Source organism: Rhineura floridana, chromosome 11 (assembly GCF_030035675.1).
Source record: "Rhineura floridana isolate rRhiFlo1 chromosome 11, rRhiFlo1.hap2, whole genome shotgun sequence".
Taxonomy (NCBI): Eukaryota; Metazoa; Chordata; class Lepidosauria; order Squamata; family Rhineuridae; genus Rhineura; species Rhineura floridana.
The window spans coordinates 5,986,435-6,011,173 of NC_084490.1; the positions used below are offsets into that span (position 1 = coordinate 5,986,435).

General features: G+C 46.8%; 2 protein-coding genes and 1 non-coding gene across 16 annotated transcripts in view; 2 read left to right on the forward strand and 1 right to left on the reverse strand.

Annotated features, from left to right (window-relative positions):
- RBM23 (RNA binding motif protein 23) overlaps positions 1-23,493 on the forward strand; it is a 38,980-nt gene extending 15,487 nt beyond the window's left edge. Inside the window, exons 1-16 of one of the 14 annotated variants that reach the window (XM_061590771.1) lie at positions 5,557-5,846; positions 11,133-11,260; positions 11,376-11,456; positions 13,595-13,642; positions 13,768-13,838; positions 13,927-13,977; positions 14,946-15,119; positions 15,832-15,885; positions 16,017-16,134; positions 16,331-16,483; positions 16,993-17,130; positions 17,225-17,290; positions 17,388-17,598; positions 21,235-21,333; positions 21,909-21,993; positions 22,621-23,493. In XM_061590771.1, the coding sequence (XP_061446755.1) occupies positions 11,225-11,260; positions 11,376-11,456; positions 13,595-13,642; positions 13,768-13,838; positions 13,927-13,977; positions 14,946-15,119; positions 15,832-15,885; positions 16,017-16,134; positions 16,331-16,483; positions 16,993-17,130; positions 17,225-17,290; positions 17,388-17,598; positions 21,235-21,333; positions 21,909-21,993; positions 22,621-22,624 (1,389 nt within the window). In that variant the 5' untranslated portion in view covers positions 5,557-5,846; positions 11,133-11,224 and the 3' untranslated portion in view covers positions 22,625-23,493. Of the gene's footprint in view, positions 1-5,556; positions 5,847-6,186; positions 6,368-6,600; positions 6,693-11,132; positions 11,261-11,375; positions 11,457-13,594; positions 13,643-13,767; positions 13,839-13,926; positions 13,978-14,945; positions 15,120-15,831; positions 15,886-16,016; positions 16,135-16,330; positions 16,484-16,992; positions 17,131-17,224; positions 17,291-17,387; positions 17,599-21,234; positions 21,334-21,908; positions 21,998-22,620 lie in introns of those variants that run through there. The other 13 variants (XM_061590769.1, XM_061590770.1, XM_061590772.1 and 10 more) reach the window with 13 other exon arrangements.
- Positions 278-350, forward strand: TRNAR-ACG (transfer RNA arginine (anticodon ACG)). The gene has a single exon. It is a non-coding gene; the product is annotated as a tRNA-Arg (tRNA).
- LOC133367072 (HAUS augmin-like complex subunit 4) lies at positions 2,445-5,879 on the reverse strand. Its single transcript, XM_061590789.1, has 2 exons — positions 5,302-5,879; positions 2,445-2,684 (listed from the first exon to the last, which is right to left on the reverse strand). Exons 1-2 carry the CDS (start codon positions 5,421-5,423, stop codon positions 2,507-2,509), a joined length of 300 nt encoding a protein of 99 aa, XP_061446773.1. The 5' UTR covers positions 5,424-5,879; the 3' UTR covers positions 2,445-2,506.
- Positions 23,494-24,739: the final 1,246 nt, after the last annotated feature.

The following is a 24,739-nucleotide window of genomic DNA, read 5'->3' on the forward strand; positions in this document are numbered from 1 at the left end:
GGGGGGAAATCAGTTTCCCATCATGCTCCTGGAAGCAGAATTTTTTAACGGAATTTGTGTCCCTCCACTCAGCGCTCCCTCCGCAGTTTGGTTCCTATTTGTACTAGAGACCAGAATGCATTGCTCTGTTAAACGACTGGGAGAAAGTCATCTGTTTCTCTAAGAACTATATTTCCCAGCAGTCATCACAACACTGACATTTATTGTTCGGCGTGCTTACGCGCTCAGTGCAGACTTCCCTATAGGGAAGACGCTGTAAATCTTACTAAACGTCCCAGGGCCAGTGGCGCAATGGATAACGCGTCTGACTACGGATCAGAAGATTCTAGGTTCGACTCCTGGCTGGCTCGAAAACGACTTTTTTTTCAATTATTGCCCCCAAACCCTAGTAGTTTGAGTGAGAAATTAGAATTAGGGAAGAACGTTGTGTTTTGGGTACTCTAGTTATTTACAGCTAGAAGCCAACTCATACCTCAGGGTAATCTACATAAAGATAAACAATCTTCTCCTGACCCAGCACACAGAGCAGCCAGATAAAGGCAGCAACTCTAACTTATAGTCCACATTAAAAAAAAATTAAGTGTATGTTTTTAAAGATTCACATATTAACCAATTAAACTGAACATTTAAACACAACCAGTACAGTCCCATTTTTTTTCACACTGAATGTCAATATTTGAATATTTTCTTACAAGATCAGATTTGAATCTCAAATTCCCAGGCAATGAATATTTGATTGCAAACCTAAGAAACCTTTAGCAACCACTGGGATTAAGCTGGTTTTCTTTTATGAAACAAGAATTCAGTTAAGTACGGGTGCTGGCAGAATGCCCTTATTTATTTTTCCTAAATAATGCAGTAGTTGAGCATATTATCTTTGAAAAAACATTCCTTCTCTCCTCAGAGGGATATTTTAAAAAATGCATCAGAGTTAGGCTCTCCAATAAGCAATAAAGAATCTTCAATATTTTATTTAACAAAAAAAATTGATAAATAGCAACCATTACACAGTGAATTTGTTACCCATGATATATCTCAAGATACAGCAAGTGTCTTCATCTTTCAATCCCATTATACAACAGCTGTCTATTTTTAATTTGTGCATGCTAAATGTTTGCACAAAAATGGGCAAGGGGGATGTACGTGGAGAGTTTCTTACTGTACGGCTGTTTAGTAACACACAGAATATCGCAAGAAATCTAACATGCTGTGGGTCTGGAAGCCAGTATCTATATTGGATATTTATTTATTTATTTATTGCATTTGTATACCGCCCCATAGCCAAACCTCTCCAGGCGGTTTACAACAATTAAAAACATTAAAAACAAATATACACATTTACAAATACATTTTTAAAAAGCAATTTAAAAACACATGCTAAAATGCCTGGGAGAAAAAGAAAGTCTTGACCTGGCGCTGAAAAGATAACAGTGTTGGCACCAGGCACACCTCATCAGACGGATCGTTCCATAATGTTTATTCACAGTTCAATTGAAAGACTTATACCAGTTTTTGCTGCCAACTGGCTCCCAAAGCAACAATCCAAACAGCAACACAATATACTTTGGATACAGAGTCTTTTCTGGCCCCTTACAGTTAATACTATGAAACTGAGGTTATCATATTTTGGACACATGAGAAGACATGATTCACTAGAAAAGACAATAATGCTGGGAAAAACAGAAGGGTGGTTCATGACAGATGCTCTTAGAGCTCACTGATTCATAGGGTCGCCATAAGTCGTAATCAACTTGACAGCACATTAACAACACAGTTAATACCATGTTCCAGATTCTGTCCAGGAAGAGGTGCTGCAGATAAACCTGCAGGTAAATAAGCTGATGCCAACCCACAGAAGCAATCATTTCACTGATCTGCATATTTCACCAAATAAGAGAGCATTGGGAAATGGATTCCAGGTTGTTTTCTTTCAGGTAAAAGAGCAAGCCAGGAAAGTCTTCCCGATGATCACAACTCTCAGTACCACTTATTTGCTCTAATTAGCAACAGGTTTGACGACTTGACCCAAGTGGTTGAGGTGTTGGACTATGACCTGGGAGACCAGGGTTTGAATCTCCACACAGCCATGAAGCCTACTGGGTGACCTTGGGCCAGTCACTGCCTCTCAGCCTCAGAGGAAGGCAGTGGTAAACCCCCTCGGAAAACCGCTTACCATGAAAACCCTACTCATAGGGTCGCCATAAGTTGGGATGGACTTGAAGGCAGTCATTTCATTTTTTTTTAATAATTAAGAGTTCTGTGTGTGCAAGCGTCTGTCCTAGGAAATGAGAATGTTGTAATGGGATAGCAGTGGATACTGTGGGAAATCCAGCAGTCTATTCACAGGGTAGGCAAGAAAAGAGTTTGACTCAGCACAATAGAGCAAAAGATGGCAGGACCCAGATCTCTATCCAGTAGAAAGAATACAAGATAGACACAGGAGGTTAACTAGTTTGCCTTCAAATTTTATTTGTCTATTCAGTACTCAAACAGGTCCACGGCAATCTCAGTCTTTGTTGAATTCAGTTAGGACCCAGCGTCTATTCTCAATGATGGCCTGCAGTCGGGCATACTCCTTGACTAGTTCTTCAAACTCAGGGCCCAGTGTCTCATAGTTGGAGAGGATCTTGCAAGAAGTAGCCAGCTGTTGCTCTTCTTGGCTCACTGCTGCCTGCAGAGTATCCCTAGAAAAGGAAATGAATGAATGACCAGATACTGGACAAGCTTTGGTATAAGACAGCTTTTTCTATCCTGTTACCTCTATCCATTTCCACTAGCCATCTCTACCCTGTGTGATTTTCTCAAATTGCAAAAGGGGCATTTACCCATTTATTTTCAACACACTCTCTTTTTCAACCCAAGAATACTAAAGTCATAGCAGGTATTTCTTTCCCCTTGACCTATTGCTCATAAACCAAAATGGAGACAATAGTCAAGAAATCAGAAGAAGTCTAGGGCTAGGGAGGGCAGCTGTGAGAAAACTAGAAAAGGTCCTCAAATGCAAAGATGTATCACTGAACACTGAAGTCAGGATCATTCAGACCATGGTATTCCTGATCTCTATGTATGGATGTGAAGGTTGGACAGTCAAAAAAGCAGATAAGAGAAAAATAAACTCATTTGAAATGTGGTGTTGGAGGAGAGCTTTGCGGATACCATGGACTGTGAAAATTATATTATTATTATTATGGACTGTGAAAAGGACAAATAATTGGGTGTTAGAACAAATTAATCCAGAACTGTCACTAGAAGCTAAAATGATGAAACTGAGGTTATACTTTGGACACATCATGAGAAGACATGATTCACTAGAAAAGACAATAATGCTGGGAAAAACAGAAGGGAGTAGAAAAAGAGGAAGGCCAAACAAGAGATGGATTCATTCCATAAAGGAAGCCACAGACCTGAACTTACAAGATCTGAACCGGTAGTTTATGACAGATGCTCTTGGAGGTCACTGATTCATAGGGTTGCCATAAGTCGTAATCGACTTGAAGGCACATAACAATGACAACAAAATAGCAGCTGAAAGGAGCTTCTTCACAGTCATCTCCATGTACCCGCCAAGCCTCAAGAACAAAGATCATTCCTCACGTTTCTGATGTGGCATAGTGGTTAAAGCATTGGATCTGGGAGACCAGGATTCAAATCCCCACTCAGTCACATGAAGTTCACTGGGTGATCTTGGGCCAGTCACTATCTGTCAGCCCAGCCTCTCTCACAGGATAGTTGTGAGGGTAAAATGGTGAGGGGGAGAGTCACAAACCCCACCTTGAGCTCTCTGAAGGAAAGGTGGGATATAAAGGAATGAATTAATGAATAACTAAATAAATCTTAAGGCTGCAAGTGCCATTGCTTATACAGCCAAAATGTCACCACCCACACATAAGAGGAAGTATCAGCAGGTGGGGGGGACCCCAAGGTTTGCAGAAGTATGAAGTCTTTTAGAAAAAAATCCTGAGCAAGCTCAAAGTGCTGACTGACCTGGAAGGGCAGGAGACAGAAGCTGTGTACACATTACTGGATGAAAACACAGCAAGGTTGTTTTTTAAAAAAGCTGTATTTCAAACAGCTTTTCCACATTATTGTTTATATCAGTACAGTTGGATGTGTTTCCAAGTTGCCCGCTGTCTGTCCATACCAGTCAGTGGAGAAGGGGGTAAGTGCCTTCACATAATTTATGTTGTCAAATCGGATCAAAGCTGGTTTGGGCGAAAATGCAGTATTTCTCAAGAAACTACCAAATAAATGTGGATTGTGGTTAACGTCATGTGCACACGGCTTCACAAACCAATGGTGAGAGTAAACTGAATGCAAAGTAGAAGGCCAGAGACAGACAGAACGGAAAGCTGGGGGAAGGGGGGAAATGGAATGGAGCAGCTGAAATCACAAACAGCACCACTGCAGCCTGCAACATTTTGTTGCAGGTCCCACTTGTGCAATTTGATGGCTGTGTGCATACCATACACTTCAAGCACGTTGCTTCCCCCCAAAGAAGGCTGCGAACTGTCGTTTTAGTGTGCTGGGAATTGTAACTCTGTGAGGGGTAAACTACAGTTCCCAGGATACTTCTGTTCCCAGCCAAAGCCTAAAACACATGGCAGCCTATCAGAGGGATGGGGTGTGTGTGTGTTTGGCAAGCACATGTGCAGGTTAAAGTACAGCCTCAGCTGATCTCAAGCTACTTCCCAAGCCCAGGGAGTGGAGAAAACTACAGCTAAGCTTTTCTGCAAAGGGTCACTGTTGTTCAGTTTTTATGAGGGAGAGTTAAGGGTAGAAATCTAGCAGAGCTGCCACCACGCTTTTGGGAAAAAGTTCCTCTACATCACAGGGGAGGGGGGAAATCTTTGGCTCTCCAGATATTTGCTGAACTACAACTCCCATCAGACCTAGCAAGCATGATCTGTAGCTAGGGATGGAGTTGCAGTTCAGCAACACCTAGAAGGCCAAAAGTTGCCCACACCTGCTCTATATAAGAGACACATTTTCCCCATCATTGTATCTCTATGTTGGGGAAAGCATCACTTGTGAAGTTTCCACACTGCTAGAAAAATAACGACAAGGCCATCGGAAAATATAGGGATACTGTCTTTATTTCCTTAGCAGCGACCTCAGATGAGGTCAAGGGTCGGGTGGTGGCATGACCTCTCCTGGGGTCAGAGATCACCGCAATCATAATTAATATCTGAGTTTTAAAAAGCAACCCAGCCGCCCTCATCCCAGCATGGTTACGGGTGACGGGTCACCGTGGCATGGCTAAGGCGGTCAACGGCCATCAGAGGACCACGTGGTTTCTCTCACCCCTGCCTGGCGACCGCACCAAGCGTGCCAGCCACTTCCGGGACACAGCTCAAGTCCCTCCCGCAAGAGACACGCGCCACTGCAGTTGCCCCCGGCCCAACCGCAGACGCCGCTACCGCCATCACCGCCGCTGTAGTAGCAGCTATGGCCCGCCACACAGAGAGGCTAGAGCCGGACAGCCACGCCCACGTCGTCGCTCAGGCCAATCAGAGTCCAAAGGGCGGTGTTGGTCTGAGTGGAAGCCATCTTGGCTCAAGACAGGCTGGCCTTCGCTTTCAGCCAGGTGGAGGCTGGTGTTGCCGGTGAGGGGGTGATGATTGGTTTCTGTCACAGCCAATAAGCCCAAAGAAGTGGTGTGGGCCCGGCTGCTGTTGTCATGGCAACTGCACAGCGCATGCCAGCCACCCCTCCTCCCCCGTTTTTCGGAGGAGTTTAGTGACCTTCGACTTCTGCCTGGAAAGAGGCCTCTTCACGACAATAAACAAGTACTGAGCGACCAATCAGGCATTCGCTTGCAAGCTGAAGGCCTCATCCAATCAGCTCAGGTAATTGGCCGTGCTTTCTTGTGTGTTCGTAAAATTAAAAGGTAGCTTGAGGCGCATTGCCGTGCCCCTCGTTTATAATGTTAGCCAATAATCGTTGTGGCGAACAATACACTTTATTTTTTCCGCGTTGTTATCCAATCAAGCTTCGTCTTTTAAGTTCCTCCATCGGCTTGTCCAATCATCTGTGAGTAGTTTTCGCCTTTGGCCCACCACCGTCTTACAACCATTGGTTCTACTTGGAGGCGGGGAAAAGCAAAACCTTTCCTCACACGTTCTGAGTCATTATCGACTTCTCTCTTAGCCAATCAATAGCGTTTAAGCCCACGCGCGTGCGCTGTACGACCTCCGCGAGGAGAAGGAGAAGGGAGGGGGAAGGCTGTGGAGGGACAAGTGTCCGCCGCCATTTTAGCATCGCTACCGCTGCTGTTGCGGCCGCATCTGAGGAGAGAGCGAAAGATTTGGAGCCGGCCCAGGCCAAAAAGACCGCTGGGGTCTAACGGCCAAAGGGGAGGGGGAGGTGGGTGAGTGACTTCGAGACAGGCCTGTGAAGGTGGGGGAGGGCCGGAGCCACTGAACGGGCAGAAGCGGCGACGGCTGTGACGTCACGGCCGCGGCGGTGACATCAGCGGGAGGGGTTTTTAGGGCTCCCACGATTCTACAAGAGAGAAGAAGACCTCGGTTCGAAGAATAGCAGATACGGAGAGGCGAGAGGGCGGGGCTTTGGGCAGAGGGGGCGTGGTCTTCCTGTTGGGAGCCTGCTTCGTACGTTCCCTATTTTCTTTCTCCTCTCCTCTCCAAGCTATGCCCTCCCGCATTGCGGCCGAGGGGAGGTGGGTAAGACTCCAGGTAGGCGTGATAGGGTCTCCTCCTGATGGGAGCGGGTCTCATTGATGGTTTCAAGGCAGGTAACAAGATGGTGCCTTTGAGGCGTAAGTCGGGTTGTTGAACATGGCGGGGTGCGTGGTGGTCGTGGTAGTGATAGTGGGGCTCATTTCCTCTTTACAGGCAGGGTGTGAGGGTGGTGGTAAAGCTTATTCTATTCCTAAGAGCGAGTTGGGACTCGAGGAGGCCACAGAAAGCTTTAAGGCGACTTGGGAGCGGAGAGGTGTCCTGCCTCTGGTGTCCGTTGTGGTGTATCCACTGTACTTCCAATAAAGGTTGTGAGCCACTTTGCAGATTCTAGTGGAAAAGCGGGATATAAATCTAGTGGGGTAGAAAATTTATAAGTAAGTAAGTAAGTAAATAGTTGCAAAGTACGAGGCTGTAAGGCCCTGATGCTGCAAAGACAAGATCATACCCTGCAGGGCTCAGTTAGAGCATTGTCCTGTGCGTCTTTACTCGGAAGTAAGCTTCAATTGGCTACAGGGGAGCGTGCTTAGGATTGCAGTCCTAAAGCACAAGCCATTCTTCCTGTTGGGTGCTTGCAGGTAACAAACTGATTTGGGATCCCCTTTTTGCTCATTCCATCAACTCAACGTTACAGACAACTTTTCTTTTTTCTGTCAGATGGCAGTAGAGTTGAAGGCTTGATAGATCACTTATCTGTGGGGAGGGGGTGGTAGTTGAAAGTTGAACAGATAATATGGGACAGGCAGGGAGTTGTAGAAGAGATGGGTATTGGTGGTTGAGTGGAGTTCTCTGGGGATCTTATTTAGGGAAAGGCTTTGGAACAGTTTGAACCATGTTCATCCGTGTTTAGATTTGGATATATGGAAGTCTGGAAGGAAGATTCTGGATTACATTTGCAAAAGTCAAACTGAGGGATTATCAAAGGTAGGAATAGAACTCCCATCAGCCCCAGCCAGTATGACCAGTGGTGATAACTACAACATCATCTGGAGGCTTCCCCTTATCTGGGATAAGATTTATTTATTACAGTTAGTTAAACTCTCCTTTCATGATACAAATTCTTCCAAGGCATCTTACAAGAAACATTAAACTGTATTTTTTAAAACAAACAAACCCAACCCTAATAAGCAATCTCAGCACATAAAAGGCCATAAGGATCCTTCCCCCATTGCAGTCGATGGTATGTTGCCGTATGGGAGAGGGGAGGAGGCTGAGCAGGCTGTCTGGTGCTGTTTGCCTGCCTCCCCTTCCCAGAATCCTTTCCACAGGGCAGTAGATGGTAGGTGGCCCTGTGGTGGAGGGGATAGTCCAGCCGGAGCAAGCTCTGAAATGACTTTTGTCCATGGCCTCCTCCCTCCTGGAATGTATGTGTGAGTTCCTTGATAAAAGTCCAGTAAACAAATAAGAAAGTTGGAGTTTCATGTTTAGTTTGTTTCAGTGTTAAGAGGACTTGTAGTTTTAAAAGTGAGGTGCCCTAATGGTGCATCTAACATGGAATGGATATAGTATAATTGCTTTTTTAGAACCGGGGAGGGAAACCTGTGGCCATTGCTGGACTACAGCTCACATCTTCTCTGACCACCAGCCATGTTGACTGGGGGCAATGGGAATTAGTGTCCCATCAACATCTGGAGGGCGCAGGTTTCTGGAGCCACAGGTATCTTTTTTTTTAAGCTACTGTTGGATTTCATGGCAATAATACATTAGTTAAAGGGTGGATTTGGGGAGAATGGGAGCAAGTATGTTCTGGGAAGGGGAGTGAACCCTTTAACATGGGGCATAACAATCTTGATAAATGCTTCATTATTTTGATCTGATGTTTTAGAGCAGGAGTTGGAAGGGGCCTATAAGGCTGTCAAGTCCAACCCCCTGCTCAATGCAGGAATCCAGATCAAAGCATTGATTAGTCAACATGATTGTGCCTTCAGATGTTGTTGGACTCCAAGCTCCTATCAGCCCTGGTCACTATGGTCAGGAGTGTTGGGAGCTGTAGTCCAACAGTATTTGGAGGCTGCCATGTCGGCTACTCCTCTTTCAGGGAATATGAAGATCACAAACCCCTGGGATACAAGTGTGTTCTTTTCCAGTGTGGTTTGGATCCTGTGTTCTGGACTTTCCTTGCTCTCTTTCTTCATATTCATAGCAATGTAATACTGTGTCATGAAGACTAGAACTGGACAATTCTGAATTTTGCCATCTTTAGAATAGCCCAGAAAGCTTCTGAGAGTGGTTGGAAGAGCTGCTCCTCTGCATCTTTTGTCTGTAATACAAGAAGCCTAAGTATGTTGTCACAACTGAATACAGCTGTAACCATCATAGCTTAGCTAAGGTTGGATTTATTCCAAATTCAGAGGGAAACTATATCTTTGATAAATATCTACATGTACTCAATTTGCATGGTCTTTTGGGACATTTTTTAGCTTTACCAGAATATTTTGACAGATAAAAACCAAGAAGGAAAACCACCTGGTCCAAAATCTAGGCTATGGTTGTTAGCCTGTAGGAGTTATGGAGAGTTTTTTAGGCCATGCGTGGCCATTGGGAATACATCTGAAGTCCATTTTTAGCTTCTGATTCTTCAGTAGGCTGTGTGCTTTCAAAGCTGTTGCTGCTACAATAAAACTCAGGCATTTGTTGAGGGAAACTCTTGCATTGTATTATCTAGTGGATGCTGTCACTTGGTCTTTCTGCCTGAATAATCACTGGACGGTGAAAAATGGGTGCTCAGTTGTTTCCTTTTGTATCCCAGTAAATTATTACTGTTCTGGAGCAAGGTTAGTGTTTTAGTTCTTCTGCCGAGGAGACAAAGCCCAAGAAACTCCAGGGCAGAGGTGTGAAGCACAGGGGCATGAGGTAGATTTCCATAACAGTGGCAAAACTCATTGCTCAGACTAGGACCAGAAGCTTTGAGACAACTTAAATTTGAAAGAAATGTTGTGGTAGGCTTTGTGTTGTTGCTGAAGAGCTATGCAAAGAGTTCTTTCCCGCATGTATGCTTCAGAATTCCAGAGTAAGCTTCTCATAAACTCCCATGTGGCTCCCTATCTATCAGTCAGGTCTGCGATAATATGCAAATAATATTGCATGTATCCAAAATAAGCAGGTTCTTCTTAGCCTTAGGGCTGCTGTTACTGGAGGTCTGAACCTACTGGAGGTTCACTGGCTTACTGTGGAGTTGGCTGGTTGTAGGAGGGAGTCTGGGATGCCCGTTTCTGGCCCTTCTACTGTCATTGTAGCATTAGTGCCCCAGTCCACAGGCCCTTTATACTGTCAGTGTGCGTGAGAATGTGTGCAAGGTTTCTGAATGCTCACTTACTGAAGAGGTGGCTGGTAGCTAGTGTAAGTTTAGAAGAGGTCCATAGTTTAAAAGGGTTGACGAACGATGTCTTTTGGTTGTGGGGAAAGTCGAAAACTTGGTACTGCTATAATTTTATGACAAGAATCTTGACTGTTTTGATATGAAATCTGATATTGCCTGTTAAGCCTTTGTGGCTGTAGAGAAAAGCACAGCACCTCTCCAGTTTACTAAAGACTTACAGCTTCATCCTATGCACAGTCTCATAGAAATAACTGCATGTGAATATTTGTAAGATTATGAGAGTGCACATCCAAGTAGGGTTTTCTAGAGTAAAAAGGCAGGGCTTCATTTTCCAAAGTTGCTAATACATGTCACAGTTTTTCTGTATCCTTTCTTCCCCCCCCCCCCAAGTTGTCTCAGCCTCTTTGCCCAGTCTATTAATTTTATTAAAAAACTAGAACATAATTACCCTTTCCCTATGTCCCCGCCCCCTCATTCTAAAGCAAAAATACTGCAGTCAATATTAAGAACATGAGAACAGCCTGCTGGATCTGGCTAGTGGCTTATTTAGTCCAGCATCTTGTTCTCACAGTGGCCAACCAGATGCCCATGGGAAGTCTGCCAACAGGACCCGAGTACAAAAGTACTCTCCCCTCCTGTGGCTTCCAGCAACTGGTATTCAGAGGCATACAGCTTCTAACTGTGGCTATTTGCAAGTGCATCTGAGAGGCATACCTTAATCCAATGGGAGAAGTGGAGTGCCTTCATTGTGGACTCTTTGGGGGCATGTTTGCAATGTGAGGTCTGTAGAGGTGGTATGGACCTCTACAGTTCCCTGAGTAAAGGCATTTCTTGGATGGGGTGAGTTTGTTCTAAAATAGAAAAAGGCAGAGGCAGGTTGCTGTAAAGGTCTCATTTTTGTGGGAGACTGGCTGGCAACCTGAGAGGATCTTTCATGTTTGTCTTGACATTCCAGAATCCCACAGATCACTCCAGTTGGTTTTCAGATCAGTAGGTTCTAGAATACAGCTCTATTCTGGGCCCTAGAATGTGGTGTATCCAAGCAACATGCATGGCCTCCCTCCGCCCTTCCTGCAGAGCCCACTTCTCAATTTCACTCATGCCTCCATCTTCTCCAGGCTGTGATCGAATTCTTTGTCTGCTAGAAGCCCTTCTCCACTAGCAGCTCCTGTGTCTCGGGGTGGAGGGGAGCCCCCCATTTGGGCCAGCCATGGATCCGGCGTTCCCCAATCCATCCCAGGACCCAGTGAGTACCCACCCTCACCCCCTTCTCTTATTCTTTGGGAAGGTAGTGTTGTGGAGTTTCCTGTGGGGGAGCTCTGTGTTTAATCCTTTCCCCTTCTCTCTCTTCCTTCTTGCAGAGCCAAGAGGACGGCATGGCCTCGGATGACTTTGATATTGTGATAGAGGCCATGCTGGAGGCCCCATACAAGAAAGAGGAGGTAAGAGTTGACTGCTTGAAGCCAGCAGCGTGCTCACCCTGTGAAAAAGGATTCTTAGCCATGCTACCCAGATTGCAATGTGGCACATAATGCAGATCCTTCTGGAGATTCCCGAGAACCTCAGCTTTGTGTTTTAAAAGCAACATTTCTAGCCTACGTAGTTGTATTTTAACGTTTTTATTGCTGTAACTCCCCTAGAAAGAACTTGACTTTTGGGCAGCATAGAAATGAATGGCATAGAGGGAGAATTATAGCTGCAGTTGCTACTAAAGACATAAATCAGGATGATTTTGGGAATGGGCTTCATGGATCAGGAGTTGCCAGTTGCTTGCCACCCTCCTTCCTAGAATTCATTGATTGTTCTTTTTCCATAAGTCTTAAGACCACCACTCCCTCTCTCTCCATCCTTGCCACATAAAATCCCAAATTTTTCAGCAGCATAAAGCATGCCAAATATGTGCACTTTAGTGTAACACTGTGCTTTTCCCAGCAGTTACTTGTCTAAGGTGGCTCTAGATTCTGCTTATTTGGAGGCAAGTCCCATTTGAAATCAGTGGTTGTAAACACGACTACAATTTTGGCAGTGGGGAGTTTTCGCTCTTGCTTAGTATTGGCTTAGCCCCACCTGCTGTTGTGACTTTACAAAGGTATCCGTATGGAGCCTTGGCTCATCCACTTGTGCGTTGAAGAAGAACCTGTCCAATATTAATTAAAAAATTAGGAATACAGTATTGTGAATTGACACATCTTGCTTAGGATGGTTTTGGTTTTTTTTTTAAGAAACTGAATATTTTCCAGGTAAATGTACCTAACATGACTTTTGGCAGTAGGAGCAGGGGTGTAGTTGTCCAGGGTCTGAGGGGGTCTTAGACCCTTTACTTTTTGGGGAGGAGGCTCCCAGCAGGGTCCCAAAGTCTCCATTGTTCTGTGAGCTAATTGGCATGAAAGGAAGAGTCTTCTAAGATGCTTCCTTATTATTTCCTGCTGATTGGAGCCAATCAGAATTAAAAGAGGCAAGTCAGCCACTGAGAGGACTCTCTTCAGTAGCTAACACTTCTCCTTTTCGTGCTCATTGGCTACTAGAGACATCTGTTGTTGTGGGAGAAGGGATCAAGGATCTCATACTCAACCCAGCAGCAAAAAAGGGGGAGGGGGCATGGCTGTGACTAACATGAAGGGACCCTGCACTTCTGAATTTGCTACTACACTAATGAATAGGAGAGAACTCAGTTAAGTGGCTGTCACTGGTACTTCACACAAGTTAAACAGTGGGTGAAGGGTTGCTTTTTCTTTACAGTAGGAGTTGGGATTCTCGGGAAGACAAACCTTACATCAATTTCAAACTGGGTATAAGGCGCTCAGACTTGGTCACCTCTGTCTTAGAGGAAGCCCCTTTTGAAAGTTGATTAACTCAGTGTAAGCCATGTATGACAAGTCTGCATTGCAGAGTGTGTTGTTGTTTTTAAAGGAAACGATTTCTGGCATTAGAACGACGGGGAGCGTTTTTTCAGCGAGGGCTGTGGTGGTGGGGCAGGTCCAGAAAGCTCCTCTGTAGTAAGCCCTAGCACTAGCCTTCCCCTGGCAGAGGCACTTGGAACGTGTCAGATTTGCAAGCTTAATACATTGGGGTGCTCTCTGGTTTTCAGTGACTTGTCTCCTTGGTTCACAATGACTTGCTCCCTGACGTGGAGCCATGGATTCTACCTGTACAAGTCATTTCACAAGGGGATGGCCTATCTTGAGGAGGTGTTGTGTGCTTTTAGCTCCCAGTCTGCTGGGGTGGCTTAAGTGTGCAGTCCTTCTTGCATCTTTACTCCATTTTTTTTTAAAAAAAAAGATAAGATGTTAAAAGCATAGTGTCTTCTTCCGAAGGAATTAGAGGATACAGCTGCTGTAATTTAAATGTTCCTCTGTCCATACCTCAGATAATTAACGTGCTTGATTGTACTGTATAACTCCCCCCATTTTCTCAGACATGCCGCTCTGGACTAGACAGTTAGAAAGAAACACATTTTGGGTTGGTGTCTTCTTGGTTTGAGGGGGGTGAGGAATGGTGGAGAGTGTGTGAGCGCGCTCCTCTCCTTGGGTGTCTCAGTGACCCTTCCCTGCTGGGCCCGTCCCTCCTGTATTTTCTCCAGGCCCAGCCAGGACCCTCAAAGCCACCAGCCGATCCCCCCACAGCACAGGTAACATATGAAAGCGATCGGGAGCAGCTTTGGGGGCAGGGAAAGTGGGATGGGCTTCAGGACAGGCATGGGAGGCGCGGGGGCTGCACACTACTCCTGTCTTTGTCTTTCCACCTTTTTTCCAGCCACCACAGGAGGAGCAAGGAAAAGATGTAAAGAAAGAAAACGCCCCCAGCAGCAGCGGGGAAAGCAGCAGGTGAGCTGGTGGGCTTCCCCTGCCGTTTTTTTCTTCCCTCCGTCCCTCCCTCCCGTATGTCTTTCATCTCTTTCCTCCTTGATCGCAGCAAAAAGAAGAAGAGCAGGAGTCGTAGCAGGAGCCGTGACCACAGACACAGGTAGGGAGGGAGACGGTTGGGCAGTACGTAAGGAGGTGGCTGGATGGCTAGGCTGGGGCAGGCCACAATGCTTGAGGGACACCCCCTGCTCTCCACTTGCCACCACTGGCATACATGGAGTTGTCCGGAGCTCTTTTGCCTCTGTCTTCCATGCTGCCTTTTCTAGGGAGAGGCAAGGGAGAGTGCTTCTGCTCCAGGCCTCAGAAAGATTTGAGGGAATGAGTGTCGTAGTTGCCTCTGTGTTCCTCTGCTTTTATTGATCTTTTAGTATCATTCTTTGGTTTTTGTTACTGTGGAACAGGGATGTGGAATGTTTTGCAGCCTGAGGGCCACCATCCCCCTTGGGGCAACCTCCTGGAGGCCATATGCCAGTGGTGGGTGGGGCCAGAGGCAAATGTGAGTGGAGCAATAATTGTAAGAAATGTACAATAAATGTTGCTTCACGCACCCCACCCCACTGTATCCTCCATCTAGGCAAGCAAGAGTCATGATCAGAGGTCCAGGACACATTGCAGCCAGGCAGAAACATTCAAGGAGGGTGTGGAGCAGGGCCAGTGAGGGGTGTGTCCTGGGGAAAAGGGGTGTGCTTAGGGAATGTTCTGAGGGCCCGGTAGAGAGGCCTTGCAGGGCTATATTTGGCCTCCGAGCCTGAGGTCCCCCACCCTTGCTTTCGAACATTTAATAATTTTTTTAAAAAACAGATGTGGCAGACCGGTTAGTGGCTACTTGTGGAGCAACTCAGTCCCACAGTTGCTGTTGTGGACCTCCAGCATAGTTGGATGAAGGCAGCCCTTTCCTTCCCTTCTTTGTTTTTCCTCCAGTAGGGTGAATGGGGACCTGGCATCTTCTCCCTCCCCCGCATGCTTAGTTCAGTGTCTTACAATCCTGTAATGGGAGGAGCGGTGAAGGCAGCCCTGGGGGACTCCTGCTGTACCCTGTAATGCTTTCATTCTTCAAACCCTTCCTAGCCGCAGTCGGGACCGAGAGCGCCATCGCAGGCGCAGCCGTAGCCGGGATCGCCGTCACCGGAGCAGAAGCCGCCATCGGAGCCGCAGCCGGGATCGTCGGCGGGGCAGCAGATCTCGCAGCAGAGAGCGGCGGCGAGACGAGAGAGTGCGCTACCGTAGCCCACCACCCCCTGGGTAAGGGACACGGCAGCATTTCTGTCACTAACGCTTTGGGCGAGCAGATGTTTAAGGCAAGAGCAGAACTAATGTGTGTGGTCAGCAGCTAGAATGGCCAGGGAGGCTGAAGCACATTAGAACAGTGGGCCCTTCCGAGCTTCCCCCTCAATCTCCTGTGCACAAACCTACAAATTCTTAGGGGTCTCTTATCTTCCGTGCCACAGCGACATTTCCATGACTTGACTACCTGAGGCGTCCTCCACCCATCACATAGCACAGCAACATTTTTGGTTTCATTTAATAGATATGCCTCTTTCTTAAAAACTTCAGACAGGAAGCTCAAAGTGCCTGGCAATGTACAAAGCAGTAAATAAAAAGCAGCATGACGATGGGTATACGTTATATCGATATTCAATACAGGAACGTATCAATCTAAGATTCCTGCTTTCTATCTTGACTTTGTCCTGGGAGGTGTCTTGGGCGAAAGATGCCTAAGAGAGAAGCAGCAACATTTAGGGGGTGGCTGCGCAGCGTGTGGCAGTTGGTAGTAAGGACCTTGGAGTACAAAGTGCATGCCCTGGTAGCCAGTCACCTGGAGTGGGATGCTTTCTGTTGGCTTTGGTTGCAAGGAGATGAGGTCGCTTTTTTGTGTTTTGGGAGCGCTTGCTCTATTCATTTTGTCAGAGTTGACAGAGCCCCTCTTACTTGTGCCCTGTTTCTTTCCGTCCAGGCGTCGGTTTGGACACAGCAAGAGTCCCTTGTACAGAGAGAAAAGCCCCCTCCGGTGAGAGCTCTGGTTGGGGAGGGGGTGGCTCTTTCCCCAGAGACTGTTTGTAGTGCTTTCTCCCAGGTCTAAGCTCTTGTTCTCTGCTGCTCCTGAGCAACGTCTGCCCTCTTTCTCCCCCACTCCCACAGGGAGCCCTTGGGCAGCTTGAGCCCAGAGGAGCGCGATGCCCGCACCGTCTTCTGCATGCAGCTGGCTGCTCGCATTCGTCCACGTGACCTTGAAGACTTTTTCTCTGCGGTTGGCAAGGTTGGTGATGCTCCCTCCCCCCATTGGGCTTTGGCATCTGGTTATTTCCTTTGCCCCTTCAAATGCAGAATTTGAGCCCACTTCTGCGTCCTGTGCAGCACCTAGCACAAGACATACATTTTCAATAATGGCATGTCGGCCTGCTCTTCTGTGGAGTTTCAGCCTCTCACTTGCCATCTTTTATCTTCTCTGGCAGGTGCGTGATGTGCGGATCATCTCTGACCGAAACTCTCGCCGCTCCAAGGGCATCGCCTATGTGGAGTTCTGTGAGATCCAGTCAGTACCGTTGGCTATTGGGCTGACAGGGCAGCGCCTCCTAGGTGTACCCATCATTGTCCAAGCCTCCCAGGTGCGAGGCATGATGTGAATTAATTGAGATTTGCAGGGGAGGGGGAATAAAGAAAGGTGTGGGTACATACTGAGAGGAGGGATGTGGATTGGGGTAGGTATGTGTGCCCAGGTGAGAATGTTGTTGTTGGGAAATGGAGTAGGAGATGATGGAGGTGGAGCAAAGGACTGTTTGAAGAACTGGCGGTTGAGTTATAGGAAAGGCTTAGGAGTTAAAGCCCAGAGTTAGTAATATCCTTCTTTGTGCACACATGTGGGTAATATCTGCCTCTGGATTGCAGCAGGCCTTCCTCCACTTCTTTCTTAAATGTTTGTTACACTGTGGAGTTTTTTGTGGGAGGGGGGTGCATTAATGCTGCTGCTTGTTTTTTTTAAAAAAAATTACGAGCCACCTTGTGGGCACAATTGTTTTGAAAAGCGGTTGATTATTTAAAAGAAAAAAAATCAAACATTGAAGTTTGCTTGTGGCTGTTCTTAATCCTTCACCCTTCCTGGTGTTTCTGGCTTTAGGCGGAGAAGAACCGGCTGGCGGCCATGGCTAACAACCTCCAGAAAGGCAGTGGGGGGCCCATGCGGCTCTATGTTGGCTCCCTTCACTGTAACATCACCAAAGAGATGCTGCGTGGGATCTTTGAGCCCTTTGGCAAGGTTGGGCATAACTGGGGTGAAATAGGGGTTGAGGAGAGCTTGGTGGGGGACCTCATGGAGTTTTGATCTGTGGGCTCTTTTGTCCTGCATGCAGATTGACAGCATTGTACTGATGCGTGACCAGGATACTGGACAGTCCAAGGGTTATGGCTTCATCACGGTATGTATCTATTCTCTCCTGGTTTGGGGGGAGGGGGGTGCCTCTGATGGTTCCCTTTTAAAGCTCATATTGAGGGCATGCCTCCTTCACCCCTCAGTTTGCAGAGGCAGAGTGTGCCCGGCGTGCCCTGGAGCAGCTGAATGGTTTTGAGCTGGCTGGCCGACCCATGCGGGTAGGGCAAGTGACTGAACGGCTGGATGGCACTACCGATATCACCTTCCCTGATGGTGGTGACAAGCCTGACCGGGCAGCCCTTAATCTCAGCACCACTGGTTCCCAGCTGCAGCTCATGGCCAAACTGGCAGAAGGTGAGCAAAAAGACAAAAACTGGAGATTTCATTGCATTCATCAAAGCAACAAACTGATTCCTTCCATTTATTAAAAAGTGCGTTTTAACTCTTCATTTCTCAAAAGTGGCATGCAGTAAGATTTAAACAACACTTGGAAAAAATAACAAAAATCAGATGGAGACAAGAATATAGAATGCATATAGCTGGAGATAACGGTGTAAAAGTCTTGGTAGTACAGTTGAGGGTGTTGATCTGATGGGAAGTAAGTTTCACAGAATGGAAAGCACCACCGCAGTAGGACCTCTCCTCCAGATGTTGGTTTTTGAGGGATTGTACAGTAGAAGACAGTCCTTCAAATATCCCAGGCCATCTAGCTCTTTTATCTTTAAACTCTTTTTAAATGGGAAAAATTCCAAAATCAATAGTTGGGCAATGGTCTTATTATGACCGACCAACCAAGATATCACAAAATAGTGAGTAACCTTTCAAGTTTCCCAGGATTCTTAATCAAGCTGGATGACACAAACCATGGAGGTGGAGGGATGAGGAAATAAGAAAAATGTAAAAGGCTGGAGTGTTGTTAACATTTGTGTAGCGAGCAAGGTGAGTAATGTTGAAAGAAAGAGGTGCCCCTCTAGTTCAGGTATGGAGAATCTCTGCCTGCCGTTCTATGGGCTGATTACAGCTGCCTCTGCCTCTTGAACTAGTCCTGTTGCGGTGAATAGAATAAATCAGTATCTCTTCCACTGTCTGTGTCAACACCAACAGTTCCTTCTACTTAAAACTCTTTAAGAACATAAGAACATAAGAAGAGCCTGCTGGATCAGGCCAGTGGCCCATCTAGTCCAGCATCCTGTTCTCACAGTGGCCAACCAGGTGCCTGGGGGAAGCCCGCAAGCAGGACCCGAGTGCAAGAACACTCTCCCCTCCTGAGGCTTCCGGCAACTGGTTTTCAGAAGCATGCTGCCTCTGACTAGGGTGGCAGAGCACAGCCATCATGGCTAGTAGCCATTGATAGCCCTGTCCTCCATGAATTTGTCTAATCTTCTTTTAAAGCCATCCAAGCTGGTGGCCATTACTGCATCTTGTGGGAGCAAATTCCATAGTTTCACTATGCGCTGAGTAAAGAAGTACTTCCTTTTGTCTGTCCTGAATCTTCCAACATTCAGCTTCTTTGAATGTCCACGAGTTCTAGTATTATGAGAGAGGGAGAAGAACTTTTCTCTATCCACTTTCTCAATGCCATGCATAATTTTATACACTTCTATCATGTCTCCTCTGACCCGCCTTTTCTCTAAACTAAAAAGCCCCAAATGCTGCAACCTTTCCTCGTAAGGGAGTCACTCCATCCCCTTGATCATTCTGGTTGCCCTCTTCTGAACCTTTTCCAACTCTAGAATATCCTTTCTGAGATGAGGCGACCAGAACTGTACACAGTATTCCAAATGCGGTCGCACCATAGATTATACAACGGCATTATGATATCGGCTGTTTTATTTTCAATACCTTTCCTAATTATTGCTAGCATGGAATTTGCCTTTTTCACAGCTGCCGCACACTGGGTCGACATTTTCATCGTGCTGTCCACCACAACCCCGAGGTCTCTCTCCTGGTCGGTCACCGCCAGTTCAGACCCCATGAGCGTATATGTGAAATTAAGATTTTTTGCTCCAATATGCATAATTTTACACTTGTTTATATTGAATTGCATTTGCCATTTTTCCGCCCATTCACTCAGTTTGGAGAGGTCTTTTTGGAGCTCTTCGCAATCCCTTTTTGTTTTAACAACCCTGAACAATTTAGTGTCGTCAGCAAACTTGGCCACTTCACTGCTCACTCCTAATTCTAGGTCATTAATGAACAAGTTGAAAAGTACAGGTCCCAATACCGATCCTTGAGGGACTCCACTTTCTACAGCCCTCCATTGGGAGAACTGTCCATTGATTCCTACTCTCTGCTTTCTGCTTCTTAACCAATTCCTTATCCACAAGAGGACCTCTCCTCTTATTCCATGACTGCTAAGCTTCCTCAGAAGCCTTTGGTGAGGTACCTTGTCAAACGCTTTTTGAAAGTCTAAGTACACTATGTCCACTGGATCACCTCTATCTATATGCTTGTTGACACTCTCAAAGAATTCTAATAGGTTACTAAGACAGGACTTTCCCTTGCAGAAGCCATGCTGGCTCTGCTTCAGCAAGGCTTGTTCTTCTATGTGCTTAGTTAATCTAGCTTTAATAATACTTTCTACCAGTTTTCCAGGGACAGAAGTTAAGCTAACTGGCCTGTAATTTCCGGGATCCCCCCTGGATCCCTTTTTGAAGATTGGCGTTACATTTGCCACTTTCCAGTCCTCAGGCACGGAGGAGGACCCGAGGGACAAGTTACATATTTTAGTTAGCAGATCAGCAATTTCACCTTTGAGTTCTTTGAGAACTCTCGGGTGGATGCCATCCGGGCCCGGTGATTTGTCAGTTTTTGTATTATCCATTAAGCTTAGAACTTCCTCTCTCGTTACCACTATTTGTCTTAGTTCCTCAGAATCCCTTCCTGCAAATGTTAGTTCAGGTTCAGGGATCTGCCCTATATCTTCCACTGTGAAGACAGATGCAAAGAATTCATTTAGCTTCTCTGCAATGTACTCTTTAATGTACTCTTCTCTTTAATGTACTTCAGCTTCTGTTTTCGTGGAGTGAAGAGTTAATGCTGGAGGAAGCAGAAACACAGTTTCTGGCCTCCCTTTTGGCCACCAAAGCAGCCCCTGCTTCCCTCCTTCCTCAGACCCCTCTGTCTTGCATGAGACGAGTCTCACTTCCGACAAGAGTCCCTGATGCTCTCTGCCTTGGGCAAGCGATCGGATGAGCCTGCCTCATACGGTTATGAGGATAAATGAGAGAGTATGATCCTCCTTGTGAGCCAGTGTGGCGTAGTGGTTGGACTATGACCTGGGAGACCAGGGTTCGAATCCCCACATGTCTGTGAAGTGCCATGGGTGACCTGGGGCCAGTCCCTGCCTCTCAGCCCCTCTGAATATCGCTTGCCATGAAAACCCTAAGAATATAGGGTCACCATAAGTCGGGATCGACTTGAAGGCAGTCCGTGGTCCTCCCTGGCCTTTGTAGTGGGAAGGAGATCAGAGCAACAGGGTGGGAGAGGGAGAGAATAAGAGGGGGACACTTGTGGCTTGTGTAGAGTTGTCAAAAGATAACTCGCTATCTGGTGGAAAGGAGAGCAAACAATGCATTGGTTTCATAATACTATTTTTCCACATAGGACCTTTGTTGTTTTGAACCTTTATTCGTACTGCCAGAGCGATGCCTTTTAAAGACTCCATTTGCTTCAGGGAAACTGTCAGGCATTCTTCAGTTTGTTTGGCCATCACAGTTGAGGTGCACGGACTGGGGGCAGCTTCACCTATTACACTAGAAGCACAGAAAAGAGTACGTCTCAGTCTCTAACTTCTGTTTGGGCTTTTTTTTAGACTCGGGGGAACTTTTGAAAGTGCCCTCAGTCATGTCTCAATACACTTGTGGTGCAGGCAACATCCTAGGGCAACGAGTTGTTAAATCACTTATGCCTTCTGTGCAGGAAATACGTGTTGGATGCAGAAGGTGTTTGTGGCTGAGTGTCCCCTTTGGGGCTTCTCTCCCCCCACAGGTTCTGGGATCCCATTGTCGACTACAGCAGCGGCTCAGGCGGCCCTGCAGCTCAATGGAGCGATACCCCTGGGAGCACTAAACCCGGCTGCCCTGACAGGTAAGGCAGGGAATGTGTGGGTTGCATTGGATAGACTTGTTTGGAGGTGTCCCTGATGAGATACTTTGGTGACATGAGCTCCAGCCTTGTTTCTTTTGTCAGAACATCTTGAGCAAAGAGACACACATTAGCTCCATCCGGCCCAAATATTATCTGCTCTGACTGACAGCAGTACTTTGGCGTCTCAAGAGAGGTCTGTTCCAGCTCTGCTTCCGGACCTCTTCTAAACTAGAGACACTACAGGTAGAAAGAGTATTCTGCCGTTCTTTAGAGGACCAGGTTTTCCTAACCTGTTGCCCTTCAGATGTTGCTGGACTAAAACTTCCCATCATCCAGGAGTTTTGGCCGTGCTGGCTGGGGCTGATGGGGAGCTTTTAGTCCAACATCTGGAGGGGCCCTGGTTGGGAAAGGCTGCTCTAACCCTAATCTGGCTAGATGTTTGCCCTGCCTGTTTCCTGGGGTCTCCTGTAAGAAGTTTGCATAGTATCCCAGGGCAATTCTTTTACCATTGTTTCAGCTTGCAAATGGCTTCCTAACAAGTCTTAATGGTTTTCTTTGTGCTTCTCCCCTCCTAGCTCTCAGCCCGGCACTGAACTTGGCTTCACAGACGTTGGCCTCCCAGTGCTTCCAGCTTTCGGGCCTCTTCACTCCCCAGACAATGTGAGTGGCTGGATCACAGCGCCTGGAGTAGAGGAGCAAGCGCCCTGTACTCTGTGCTAGAAAACCTAATAGAGCACGTTTCATTCCTCACTAAAGACCTATAGCCACATTTGGCTGACGCTCTCTTTTTTAAACTGGTGTGCGAGAACGCAAGCCTCCAAGCCCAACACTTTCCCAGGCTCCAGAAATGCCTTGCCAGCCCACTCCCTTCCCGTCTTATCCCAGAGGCCTTGTGTGAGTCCACCTCACATCTAAGGTTATGTCTCTTCCAGATGCTATGGTGCTTTCAATGTTCTGACAGTTCTCCTCAAACTTTACTCTGTTTTTACATAAAGTAATTTCTGTCCAATTTTTGCCATCCAGATTTGCAGACTGCACAGCAGAAAACATACTTGGCAAAGGGGAGGTGAAAGAGAGTGAAAAAAGATTTCCACCCTTTTTGTGTGCAACCTTGTGGAGTAGAAAACTCTTGAGAAACCGAAACAAATGCTGAACCTCTCTTGCGTCTTTTTTATGTTGGCTAGAGCCTGTGCTTGTATGAAAGGGGTGCAGCTAGAGCTGATGGAGGCAGAATGGAAAGGGATTGTGCTGCCCCCTCCTAACCCTTGTTTCTCCGCATTTTTGCAGGTAACACAGCCTGGTTTCCCCCCTGCCCTCCCTCACCCATGGAGCCAGGAGGGGAATGATCATCTCCTCACCATCACCACCTCACCACCCTCATTGGATGCACGGCAGAGAGGGATGGACTCTGAAGGAACACCCCACCTTCCCTTGGGGCACCTTCTCAGTTGAATGCGAACTGATTTTATTCTCATTTCCTTCCCACCAGGAGTTTGGCGGGGAGGGGGGTGTTGGTGTTCTTTCCCTTGGTTCTGGAATCATAATTGGATGGGGTACATTATTCCCCACGTGGAACCCTCAGGGGGACCAGGGACCCATTTCCCCCACAAACGTGGGATTGCAGCATCTCTCTTTATTTTTGCCTTCCGGCAGGGCCCAGATAGGACTGCAATGTCGGGGGTGTCACATTTGCCATTCCTCTTTTCCCACCCCTCCAATGGCGTGTTGTGGGTATTTCCTGGGTGGCTTCCGGAAGTGGCTTACCGCAGATGGGTGTGTGTTGTACATAGAAGAGAGGGAGGTAATGGGGGAGAGTCAAGAACCAGCATTTGGGTGGGAGGCCTGGCCCTGAAGGGATACCCCCCTTCCCAAGCAGTGTTTCGTTATCCCCTCTCAATCTCTCTGAGGTTGCATATAGTGTGGGGATGTCGTCCCGTTCCTCCCTTTCCCCCAACCCTCCTTTTTCTTGAGTCTGTATCCTCTTATTGGTGTTCCCATTTTCTGCTCCACCTTCCCTTAAGAGTCCTTTGGATCACCACTTTTTCCCCATTCCTAAACTTCAGAGGTGTATTTTGGTTTTCTTTTGATCTGTCTCTTAATTTTGTTTTCTTTTTTCCCTCTCTTTTGCTTATAAATGAATAATAAAAGTCACGAAATGTAGCCAGGTGCATGTGTGTTGCGTTTTTCAGCATCTGTGATAGTGAAAAGGTAGCTGGGAATAAGGTTGGCTTCGTTCCTGGGGTGAAAGGCAGAATTGATGCCCAACGGTAGACTGAAAATAGCGGGTGAAAGTGTGTGTAAGGGGGGAGTGTCTTATCAGCTTAAGACTATATAGGCTGGAGAGGAGGAGGAGGAAGGATGCTGTGCTTCTCAGTCTAGATTTGTATTTCCGGAATGTCCGGTGTCTGATATACGCTCACCAAAATACTTAAATTAAAGCCCCCTTAGGGCTCCCCAAGCAGTTCTCCCACCAGAGGTGATGGATGGGTCCACTCACAACCTGGTGCCAGGCCCTTGGCAGAATTTCATCCTTCCCCTCTGGGTGGCAAGGCCAGAGAAGGGAGTCAAGCAGAGAGGCAAGAGCAGCCCTCTACAGCAGGGTGGGCAGACTTTTCAGGCTTATCAGACCTTTTGTTTTCTTACGAGCTACCAAAGGGAGCCTGGTGTGGAATTGGGAGGCAAGAGTAAAGGTGCCTCCTGGGCTTTTGAATTTGTTTTCAGTGCCAGAACGTTCACACACAAGTCTGCTCCTTGTTAGCTTTCTTTACTTCAGCAGCCTAATTTAGGCAGAAGAAGTCACTTTGTTGTTAGTATTGTTATAGTAACTGAGAGGCAGAGAACTTACTGGTCACTTTGCAGATCTTGATCTAAGTTCCCCTGCTCTAGACTTGCAGGAGCCTAATTTTTACTTTCTGACGGCATATCAGCAGTCCTTCCATGGCTCACAGTTTCGGAACTTACTGAAAGAGAAAGACACGAACTGTTTTCCGCACTGCTCTGGGCAGGATGTCTCTTGAACTGTGCAAGTCAACATCCGTGGTTAGGCTGCTTGGGTGTCCATAGGCCTCATTATCCCAGTTGACCATCACTCTTGCCTACGCCCTTGTAGTGACTCAAAAGGAGCCTTTTAAGCCTGGCCCCAGACACCTAAGCCTGCTGTAGGCAGACAAAAGTTAGAACCATGGGCTACCCCTCCCCATAGGATTTCCTGCTGCTTTTCTTAGGCAGGCAGTATTATCTTACCTAGTAAGGAGAGTGTTAGTGAAGAGAAAATGGCTGCTGGTAGCACTGTTTGTCCTGAGCTGCTACAGGATCTATCTTGCCTACTTTTTCTCTTGTCCTCTTCATAATTTTCAGAGAGTTGGAAAAAACAGGCATATGGTGGGGATTAAGTCACACATTGGCT